Here is a 12542-nt window from a genome sequence, read left to right on the forward strand (position 1 = left end):
ATTTTCATGGCACCCTAGCAAAGAGTATGTGTAACTGTCAAGACAAATTATTCCATCTGCTATGAAAGTTTGACTCAAGAACTTCTATATCCAGGTCAGTTTGGAAATGATCCCTCTTCTCCATTCCTAGCAAATTTGATGTATCTAATTCTTGAGTGCTAGACCTGCTGAGAGTGTGTGGGAGGCTCTTTGCGGTGTGTGTGTGTGTGTGTGTGTGTGTGCGCACACACATGCTCATGTGTGTAGGAGTTTTGCATAAAATGCATTTTGTAAAATCTCATCTCAGAATCAGGTCTTTGAAAGGAACTTAATTGAGATCTAAGAAGGAACTAAGCAGATTTCAAATACAAAGAAGCGCCTCCATAGGACAGCTTGGCTTTCACTTTCTCGTTCCTCTTCCATTTCCCTTCCCCGTTTCCTTCCCTGGAGTCTGGGTAATGCTGCTCTATGGGGTATAACATCCTTGCTGATTCCTTTAGCCAACTGTTTGTCAATGGCTTTGAAGTCTACATATGGGCTGTTTTCTCCTCATGAAAAAGGAGACCGGAACTTAGAATTTGGTAAAACTTAACAGTCTTCCTCCTTTGTCCCATCTCCTCCTTGCCCTGGAATTTTCCATTCTTTGTTACAAGTATATGGGTTGTGGATAGCAGATGGCAGAGGAACCAAAGTGAGAAAGATTTCCTAGATGATGAATTTAAATGGCAGGGTAAGACATTTTAAGAATGGCCTGAATTTATGAACATAATAGCTCATATGAGCGCAATAAAATTATGTCAGGGTGTATATATAGGTGGGTAAGTCCAAAAGAAGCCTTGACTGCTTCATGACAATAATGTTCATTTATTTGTATTTATATTTACTTACATATTTGTATTTTTTTCAGTACAGGGGATCAAACTCAAAACCTCAAGCATGCATTCCACCATTGAGCTACACACCCAGACAATAATGTCCATTTAAATTTAACATGTAGTACTGAGGACTGAATTAAGGCCAATTATATGCCATGCTTGTACATTTAGGTCACAATGAACCCAATATTATGTATAACTAAAATGAACTAATAAAAAAAATAAAGATGAAGAAAAATGTACATGTTATCAGTGGTGAGCCATCTGGACTAGAAAGCTTTATCAAAACTCCAAGGAAGAGTTGACGGTTCCATCAATTGGGACCAACTCATGAGATGAGTTGTTATAGGCTGTCACTACTAAGTATGACAAAGGAACTTTTAGAGACATGAAAAAATATTCTCAATAGATTTTTGTTTGGCTTCAAAAAGGATACGTGTAGATATGTAAAAATATTTTAGAAAAATGGGACTATATATGTATAAGAAGACTAGAAAAGTATCTTTTGGTGATAGGATTATGAAAAATTAATAATCTTCTATCTTCAGTAGTCTTCTCAAAGTGCATTGTATAGGAAAAATTGAAAAGCAGAAAAAGAATGTTATCTGCTCAAATTCCTGTTTCCAATACTGATTGGGAACTCCCTGAATGAAAGTATACTGTGTTAGTCATTTTGTTTCCCAAGCATCTAATACAGTCAGCATAATTTAAGTGGACCATAAATATTTATGGAACTACAATAAACCTTTTGTAGCTTGATGTTATCTTTAAAATTTTTTGTCACTGTAAGCAAGTGGCTTAGAAAATTTATATTGAACAGTTCAGCTTCACATCCATCTCTCCACCCTCTTCCTACTTCTTAAAGGAAATTTCTTTTTAAATGATTTCTCCTAGGTCCACTCGTGGTTATAGCTACATTTTAGGTAATATAATTTTACTTCTGTTGCTTGACTCATCCTTGTTGATTCTAAAAACAACCTGATACGGAAGAAAAGAACTAAGCTCACGATTACTTAGCATCTCATCCCTCACTTAATGGTTGTATTATTTTTAGCTCATTTATTATAATTTTATAAGGTAAAACTAGTATCAAAGATACATGTAGAGAATGGCCACACAAATACTTAATGTATACCACACTGAGATTTCTCAAAGTGAACAAAGGTATAGAATCACCTCCTGGATGAGTAACCTGGTTATTAACAGCATCCTGAGGCTTTCTTGTGTCCCTTCATAGCCACTAACCACTCTCCTCTCCAAAGGTAACTAGAGTTATGAATCATATTACAATCAATAATTTGAATTTTCCATCAATAGTTTGAACTTTCTGTAAACAGAATCATAGAGGATGTGCTTCTTTGTATGCCTGGATTCTCTGTTGAGCATCAAGCTTGTCAGACTCATCTATGCAGTTGCATGATATCATAGTTCATTCATTCTCATTGCTACACAGTCCTCTACTGAATAATTATCTCAAAATTTGCTCATTTATTCTCCTATCAATGCATTCTTTTATTAACCAGGCATTTCCTGTTTGATATTCTTAATGCTTTAAGGCATCTAATGCTTTAATGCTTTCATAGGCATCTATGTATATGTCTTTTGATGTATATATTATGTATTTCCATTGACTATACCATCAAAAGTGGAATTGTTGAGTTTCAGAATAGAGGTATGTTTGGATTTGGTAGATGTTGATGAAATAATTGTACCAATTGAGAGTCCCATCAACAATATAGGACAGGTCAAAGTGTTCAGTAGCTTCCCAAGCAGGTAGGTTTCCCTGTGTTTTAAAATACAAAATTCTGGGAAAGGTACAATAGTATTTAATTTTTGTTTCAATTTGAATGTCTATGAAGATGTTGAGAATCCTTTCAAGTTTATTTTCTCTTCATGCATTCAAAATACAATCAATCAACAGATACATGAAAAAATGTTCAACATTTCTTGTAAATTGAGAAATGCAAATCAAAACCACTCTAAGATTTCATCTCACTCTGGTCAGAATGGCAATATTAGGAAATACGAAAATACAGGCATCATTTCTCTTAGCCTAAATACAAATTTAGAGAGCTTTAACCAGGAAAGCCAAATATCTTAGATGCCATGCAACATTCAAAAGTAGTTATCAAGAATACAAGCAACAATAAGTGTTGGTGAGGATGTCAGGAAAAAGGTACACTCATACATTGCTGGTAGGACTGCAAATTGGTGCAACCAATCTGGAAAGCAGTATGGAGATTCCTTAGAAAACTTGGAATGGAGCCACCATTTGACCCAGATACACCACTCCTCAGTCTATACCCTAAAGACTTAAAAACAGCATACTACAGTGACACAGCCACTTCAATGTTTACAGCAGCACAATTCATAATTGCTAAACTGTGGAAGCAAACTAGATGCCCTTCAATAGAGAAATGGATAAAGAAACTGTGGTACATATACACAATGGAATATTACTCAGCATTAAAAGAGAATAAAATTATGGCATTTGCAGGTAAATGGAGGGAGTTGGAGAATATCATGCTAAGTGAAGTAAGCCAATGCCCAAAAACCAAAGGCCGAATGTTCTCTCTGATAAGTGGATGTGGACCTATAATGGGGAGGGGCATGAGGAAAATGGAGGGACTTTGGGTAAAAGGGAGGGAGGAGTGGAAGGGGCATGGGAGTAGGAAAGATGGTGTAATGAGATGGATGTCATTATCCTAGGCACATGTATGACGGCACATATGGTGCAGTGCTACATCATGTACAACCAGAGAAATTAAAATATGTGCTCTGTTTGTGTACAATGAATCGAAATGCATTCTGCTATCATGGATGACTAATTAGAGCAAATAAAAAAAAATATTCTAAAAAGTCTGAAAAAAACCCCTTACTTTTGAAGTGATTTTTTCAAGTTTCTGTGCACTTTTTAAGTTGTGTGTGTGGATTTATATAAGTTCTTTAAACATAATATATAACAGTTCTTTGTCAGATAAATGTTTGTGACTATCTTCTCCTACCTTGTAGCTCAGCTCTTCTTGCTCTGTCTTTTGATAAAGAGAAGTTCTGCAGTTTGATTTATCATTCTTTTAGGGAACTCATGTCATGTCTAGAAAAATTTTGCTAAATCTAAGGTCATGACAACATGCTCTTGAATTCCCCTTTGGGCAGCTTTATTATTCTATTTTTCATGTTTATATCAGAATTCATTCAGAACTAATTTGTACAGTTGTAAGAGGCATCGAGATTGTTTTTCAACTCATGGATACATGTTTGACCCAGCAACATTTATTGAAACTGCTGCCAGTTTCAATAATTTAAAACTGCTACCAGTTTTCCCTTTGCACTGCAGTGCCACCCATGTCATAAATAAAGTGGCTGTAAATGTGTGGGCGTTCCTGAACTCTAGTCCATTTTTTTGACCTATCCATCTATTCTGCAGCCGACACCACATTTCTTTAACTGCCATTACTTTCTAATACATCTTGATATTTGTAGTGCAAATCTTTTTTTTCTTTGCTTTTCATGGTTATTTCTATTAGTTTTAGTTCTTTTCATTTGCTCTAGCTTTTGCAAACAGCTCGTCAGTTTTCAAACACACATAACTCACATGCACCCAAACACAAAATCTATTGGGATTTTTTATTGGGATTACATTGAATTTTTCATTAGTTTGGGCAAAACTTATATCCTTACAATACCAAGTCCATCATCACCAACCATTACCATTGTATATCTTTCCATTATTTAAAAAACAAATTGTAAAATTTCTCCCTGTTTTTTTTTTTTTTTTTTTTTGCAGTTTTCTGTGTAGAAGTGTTGTACTGTACTAATTAAATTTATTTGTCCATATTGGATACTTTTGCAATTGCTTTTTTACATTTCATTTTTTCTAATTAGTTGTCACCAGTCTACATGCATAAAATTGATTTTTATATATGGATCTTATATATATTAACTTACTAAATTCACTTATTAATTCTAATTGTTGTCTGAAGCTTTTAGAATTCTTCTTTGTTATGCATGCTCTCAAAGTCCATATACAGTTTTCTAGGTGAGAATTTTAAAATTATTTTTGCTTAATCTCTTTTACAGTTTGAAATATTCATTCCATATATCAGTAGTTTCACAGTCCATAATTACAGATGCTTATATGGAAGCTTAAATAGTATCTTCAAGTGGAAGTTTAATATATATGAAGGATAAATAAAACTGTGGAACTCCTGAGGAAATTCTTCAGGCTCCCAGAGTCTTCCCAGATTGGTCCAATTTTTTTTCCCTGCTATTTTTCTTCACCCAGCTTCTATGTACCTTTGCCCTAGTTAACTATCTGGGATTCTGACAGATAATATTGCTACTGCCCATTTGTAGTAGCTATTGCATTCTTACCATTAGCAACTTCATCTGCCTTGTGTGGGGATACTTAATGCGATATTCTAGACTTAAGTCCATAGTAACATATGTTTAATTTTTTTCTTTTAAAAAATAAATTATTTGCATATATTTATAAATATTAAATAAATAAAATTAATTTCTAGTATATAATGAAATGGGTATTTTACAATAACTTTGCCAGGGAGTCCTGACATTTAAACTCACTAAACCTCTGGGGTCTTATGTCTAGGTTGGGGTATTAATAATTTTCATCTTATAATATTATGAGAATTAAATGAACAAAGTGCTCAATATCACATGCTTTTATGATTAGCTCTCCATGTTACACAAGTAAAAATGCAGGCATCATTTGTCTTAGCCTAAATACAAATTTAGAGAGCTTGAACCAGTAAAGTCAAGCCTCTTAGATGCCATGTAACATTCAAAAACAGAGTGCTGCTGAAGTCACCTAAAGTTTTAATACCACTTATCCATGAGCACTATACCAGGATTTTATCCCAGGGAATTTGCTCAATCAACATTTAACAAAGAACTGACAAAGAGACATTATCAGATTATTTCCTGTGCCTTTGGGCCTTGTGACTGGTGAAGCTCCTACCTTGAGTGAACAGCAGGAAAGAGCTTATGCTTTAACAATTTCTGATTGAGGAGCACCCACAATGTAGTAGGCGGATCACTAGAGAATAAGCTCATTTATTTAAAAGGTTTTTCAAATATTAAATTAGGAGGCTTAAGCCTTGAGCATTTGAGCCTTTCCCAACATTTCCATCAGGAGTAGAAGAAACATGGGCCAATATTAAATAAGTATAGACGGTGTTTATTTGCAAAATGCTTGTCATTTTGCTAGGCAGAAAGATGGGCCATCAAGGGAGAGTGGAAATTATATAAGTCATAATACTGGAGATGAAATAGCCACCACAGGGTCTGGCACAGTGTAGCTCTTCAGAAAATAAGAATTCTTGTTCTCTGCTCCTTAGGCTGTGACTGCTTGACATCAGCCAAGAGCCTGTTAAATTGCTGCAGTCCCAGCATGCTACTTCAACAACTCTGCTGCGAACACTGCCTTTCCAAGAAATGCTCCCCATCCTGGCTCTCCTACTCACTGCTTCTGAACTTCCTGATTTGGCACTTATTATCTACTGTCCAGTGTCCTCCAAATTCTTTCCCGATGTTTCATCCTATCTCCTCCAAACTGGCTTATCAGCTCCTTGAGGGCAGGTTTGGTTTTACACTTTGATTTCACTGTGTGCTAAATGATGAGTCCCCCATACTGCTCCATATCACATTTTCTACTATAAGGTTCAAAACTCTATCTGATATCTGGGCTGAAAGCCAATGAGAGAACGTGGCACAGGCTTCTGAAGCAATAGTTTGGGTCAGAAAATACTAACAGAATTCTAGTCTACGAGCAACGTTTAATCCAGGTAAATGTTCATGTTCACTCCTGCTTTGTGACAGCAGTCTTATTATTCAGCAAAATTTCCTTCTATGTTTTAAAGAGAGATGCATTCAACAGGGTTCAAATGTTGCCTCTTCATGGTTGTGTGGTGTTGGGAAAGTTACTTTAATTTCCAAAGCTTTAGATTAGTCATTTGAAAAAGGTGGATAATAATAGTATCTATCCTACATTGGTTAGGAGGTTCAGAAAAGAGAAATCATGCTAAGTATTTCAGTAAAGGACATTTTTATGAAGAGTTGTTTCCCTGGTATTGGAGGGATGAATGAGCCAAAAGGGAGCATAAAGTTACAGCAGATATATAATAAATGAAGAAGTGCGGCTAACCTAAGAGCTGGATCCAGAAAGGAAAGAAGTGACAAAAATGCTCAGAGGAGGAATTATGAAGAGCCTCAAGAAGCCATGGCTCTGATTTGGGGTGCTGGTACCCCCAGTTGATGCTGGGATTTCTGAGGAGGCCCAAGGAGGCAGGCTCTAGGAGTGCCTAGGAGTCTGAGAGCTAAAAGCCACTGGGGTGGGCTGCCTCCACAGTTGCAAAGCCTGGACAGCAGAAGCAGCCTGCCTTCTCTCCTCCTCCAGCTTGCCAGTATCCCTCTGGTGCCTTGTATTGGCAGAAGTCAATAAAGTCAGCTGGCAAAGAAGAGTATGGTCTGGGGCTTAGAGAAAACAGTAATACTTGTTTATTATTAAATAGGATAATAATGTCAAACCCCAAAATTTACCTTAAGAATTGCTTATGATATTGCACTAAAGCATTTAGCTCAGAGAATGGAACATAGAAGTGATTAATACATTTTAACTACTTATTATTACATTGGTGCAATAATATTATTACAATTGGTGAAAAATTGGTTTTTATTTTTAATCAAATGAGCTAGCAAACATTCTTAACTTACTACATTAGTATTAACAAAATTTGGAAACATTGACCTGTTTGGGACCACAGAATAAAGTTTCAAATATACCCCGGCAAATTCAGACTCATGTAACTCCCAAACACAGGAGGTAAACAGCATGTTAAGAAAACACTGTGCTTGACCTTTCAAAATCAACCATCAGGTGCTTATTCATCTATCCAGAAAATGAAATTCATTAACATCACAGGCTTTCATTGTTAATTTATATGTGCATTATAAGGTTTGTCACTGATTTCTTAATTAGTGCTTTTAGAATCTTTCAAATTTGACCAATTTTTCTCCATTGTGTTTCAGGACAGCGCAAACAGAATGTCTGGCAGACACACATTCCTTTTCTTGGTCTGAAAGAAGGAGTTCCCTTACCACCAATCAGCATGGTGCAGATGGAGAAGATCTTCTCTGCATCTGTGTTAGCAGAGACGTTCCCAAACCCCACGCTGGTGAGGCTGCTAAGAGTGAAGTACAGAGCGGCGATATAGGCACTTCGGATGGACGGGCCCCCCAAGGTATTGTTGCCATAGTAGGGAGATTCCAGTCTCTTTCCCAACTCATGGAGCCAACCTGCAATAAGGAAAAGAATAAAAATTTCAGATTGAAAAGTAAATCTTGGCATTAGCCAATGTCTGTGTAATGATAAACAGGGACAGAATAATTTGCTCTAGGAAAACATGACAGAAAGTTAAAAGGAAATTAAGGCAAGGTATCAGATTTTATTGCTATGAAAAACAAAGACATTATTTTTATGCACACTGTTCTGTATAATACACACTGCAGAGAAATACACATTTGAGAATGGACTGGTGGCCAAAGTTAAACGGGTTATCTTACAGCAAGAAACTACTTGCAGAGCTTGAATTAGGGATGGCTACTCTCTGCAATGGTACTGCGAATTTCACTAGCCCCATTAAGCTCCTCTCAATGGAAAATTTAAGAAATAAAGGGGTTGCCTATTTTAAAATCTACATGGTGATAAATAACAGGAATCATGAGAGTTTAAAGTTCACAGGGTGAGGTGGGCTTTGTTTCTATTCTATAAGACCCTTCCCCATTTTCCCCATTCATTTGGACTGATATTTAGTGGCTTTATGAACCCCAGTTTATGTTTCCTCATTTGGGAAGAGTCTCTGCAACCTCATTTTGCATTTCTGGTTGGGAGGAAAATTGCCTAAGTAACAGATACCTGTAATGGAACTTGATGCTCACTTCAGTCGTTTTACACTTGTGTACATGTGTCAAATTTTATCAGGTTAAATGTTTTAAATGTCTATTGTATATCAATTGTATTGTGATAATTTATTAAAAATATATATTAATAAAGATGAGAGAATAGTCAATACAATATTAACAACAGCATTATCTAAAATGCTAACACAACACAATGACTTACATTAAAATCCTTTATTGAAAATATTTGCCTTTTAAGAGTTTATATTTTATAATTATAATATTTTATACTTCTCTGTGTCTCTCTATGTAATATGAAAGTAAGGTTCATAACACTGGTTAATGGATATTATTCACAAACCACCACTTTCTTATAAACATTTCACTAAATGACTGTCAAGGAAGAGATGGAAAAACATAACATTTTTTAAGCAGTAATAATACTTTAAAGTTTTAGACTATGGAACTGTGCTGGGTAATTAAAATGCAAATTTGAAGCAGCTGAGTGTTCCCTGAGACCCAGGAGAAATGCTCAGTGGTGAGTACTGTGCCCAGTTCACCCTGTCTCTGGAGAAGCATTTCCTAATCTTTTGTTTGCATCAGAAACATCTAGAGGGCTTGTTAAACAGATTGCCAGGTCCCATCCCTGGCATTTCTGGTATAGTAAGTGGGGAGGCTGGGGAAAAGGCTGAAAAATTGCTTTTGTAACAAGTTCCCAAATGATGCTACTGCTGCTGCTGGACCACACTTTGAAGAAGTACCACTCCATAACAGTGGTTCTCAAGCTGGCTGCAGATGGAAATTTTAAAAACACAATGCCCAGGCTCCACCTCAATTAATTAAGTCAGAATTTCTGGTGCCATGTCCAGTTATTGGTGTGGTTTAAAAGCTCCCCAGTAAAAGCCAATGTGAAAGGAGGACTTAGACTCACTGTACTCTAGAACTTAGCAAACACCCAACAATAATAGAATTTAATAAGTGTTATTTTAAAAAGCAAATGCATTCATGAATAGATAAATGGTTCTTATCTTTATGATGGTGTGAGATTAGATGATAACACTTATGCAGATAAAAAACACATGAACATTGTAAATTTGTATTGGATTTATACACAGAATATAATAAGAACATTTTTGATGATAGGAAATGATAATAAAATGTAAGAACTTTATGCTATAAAAGATGATCCCATTAATAGTTTGCAGCTATTCACCCTTTCTAGAAAAGTTTCAGGGAAGGTATAAGGGCTAGATGCAAACCCAGATTTATGTCTATACTCTGCTATCTATATGTTAGGAATAACAAACCTCTTTAAGTTTGTTTTCTCATTTTTAAAAATAGAGATTCTAACTTGTAAGGTTGCAGCAACATTAAATGAGATGCCATGTGAAGAAAATGCCAACCACTGCTACTGGCAGAGATTTGGGGTACACTATCATAGTTGTTGCCTTCTTTTGTTACTTAAATTGGAACATACCATCACAAAATTCAGACAGGTAAGAGAAAATATGAAGCCAGAAATGAAAGGTAATGGAAAAAGAAAAGTGGTGACAAAATTTATTGGGTAGAACACTGTAGTAGGATGTGATATAATTGAGCATTGCCTAACTTATAGATATAGGAAGAAGATCCAGCAGACAGTAGTTCTTAAATTTGGAGAGTTGTGAATCTAAAGAAAGTTGTGACTTCTTTTCTCAGAACAATGTGTGCCTGGGGACACACACACACACACACACACACACACACACACTTCTGGACAAATTTTCAAGTGGTCCATGGCTTCCTAGAGCTCTTTCAAACAAGGACCTAGATTAAAAACTCTGTTCTAGAATTTTAAGTGATGGGAAAGAGGAGGAGGTAATAAAGTATGACTTGGTAAAACTTAGCTTAATTTCTTAAGGAAAAAAATGATTTAGAAATAAAGACAACTTATTTAAAAAGAAAGAGATCACAAAAACAAAGCAGGTGTGCACTGGAACACTTTGTTAGACTTCTATGCTCTGTGGGAAGACAGTCAAGACACATTGGTAAAATCAGGAAGCAGGGATGACATCTGTATCCTTCATCATGTTCAGGAGGAAGATTTCTGCAGAATAGCGCTCTCATGGGCATCTGACTGATCATTGTTGAGTATGGACAACAATGAGATGTTGGGTAACTGATGGGCGTCTGTTTTTCAGGAGTCATCCCAGTTGTGCTCTGAAAGGAATGTCATATCATCTCTGCATGACAAATAAGTGATTAAAGGGGCTAGTCCCTTTGTTCCACATTGGTCATTTCTGCTAATAATAGGGAAATCTAAGCAGCTGAAAAAATGTCACTTTGCCCTGAGAGTAAATACTGCCTGACCTTTTATTTTAGTTGATGCATAGAGGGAAAAAAAAAAACAAACCAAAATATCCACCCTAAAGCTCCTGCTTCTTCTCAGCTGGCTCTGCTACACAGTCAGAACATGAATATACATACAACTGGACCCATTTGTAGATGTTTAGTTGAATTAAAGCACTTATTTACTTATGGAATTCCAAGTTATCTCATGAAAAAAAGTAAAAAAGCTAGCTAGTACATTTGCTTACGAATCTTAATTTGAACAACAACAACAAAAAAATGAAACATGTAAGTATTCTCTGGACCAAATCAGTTCTCATATCAATTGATTTTCTAAATAAAATAGGGTATAAATGTATGTTAGGATAAGAGATGATAACCTCACTCGATGCCAGTTCCTTGACATATGTGTGAGATTGCCTCTCAGAGTGGTCCAGGGAGCAACACACAGATGAACAACAGACCTACTTCTTGTTGATACTGTATCTCTTTTCTGTCTGGCCAACTGTTCCATCTATTTTGAGAAACATCTTGTTTTCTAAAAAGGGTTGCTACTAAACTGTGTTACAGCTGACAGAGCAGAAGTAATAATGATCATGAAAAAAACTGGTAACTTGGAAAGGAGGTAACACCCACAAATCCGGGGATTGGTTATGCGGGCTAAATAAAACTTCTTCACGAACAGCTCGGTCAGAAATGAGAGCACATGTTCCACTGTAGTCAGACAACATGTCCCTTCACTGTACAGAAGAAGCACTTTAACCAATTTGGAATCTAGTCTTTTTTTAAGCTGGAGGAACTCATGTCTCTAAAGGAAGGGATGTCCTGGAACAGTCTGTCTGCTTCTGCTCATTTTTCTTTAAAGTATATTTTGAAGGAAAAAGCACACAGAACATGCAGTAGAATCTAAATATGCTGCAAACACTGCCACATAATAAAAACAAGAGATCCCACAATAATGCTGTTGTTACTAAAATGGATTAAGATTACATGAACAGAGATTTGTGAAATAAATAAGTGATCAGTCAATCTCAAAGAGAGAATTACTCTGAATGAGCATACCTAGAAAAGTAGATAATTCTCCTGATAATTCATTATGTGTATTTATCAGTGCATACTGACCATGGGCCTAGTGTTTTGCTCAAATATATACATTTAACACTAAAAAGGAATTTCTTATTATTTTATTCTCTAGGGCTTTGTACAAAAACATACACAGTTTTACTAATTATATTGTGCATTCACAATTTGTACAGGTGTGACCTGTTTTCTACAACAGATGCATTCCTGGAAAGTTTGATTTACATTAGAATTTGGTAAGTTAATAGGTATTTTAGGCTAGGAATAAAAATATGAAATTTAAGGAAAACCCAGACTGAATCTCTTTGGTTATATAAGATAATTCAGTAAAATGAAAAATGACTCAATAAAATACAAGCTTGT

General features: G+C 35.8%; 1 protein-coding gene across 1 annotated transcript in view; it reads right to left on the bottom strand.

The window, feature by feature from the left end:
• The window catches only part of KCNH8 (potassium voltage-gated channel subfamily H member 8), a gene marked incomplete at both ends in the record, with an annotated part of 338632 nt that overhangs the window by 64096 nt on the left and 261994 nt on the right, over nucleotides 1-12542 (bottom strand). Inside the window, one exon of the mRNA XM_081287390.1 lies at nucleotides 7971-8168. Within this exon, the coding sequence (XP_081143516.1) occupies nucleotides 7971-8168 (198 nt within the window). The remainder of the gene's footprint in view (nucleotides 1-7970; nucleotides 8169-12542) is intronic.

The sequence above is a fragment of the Spermophilus citellus genome, assembly GCF_964194105.1.
Source record: "Spermophilus citellus genome assembly, chromosome: 3".
Classification (NCBI taxonomy): domain Eukaryota; kingdom Metazoa; phylum Chordata; class Mammalia; order Rodentia; family Sciuridae; genus Spermophilus; species Spermophilus citellus.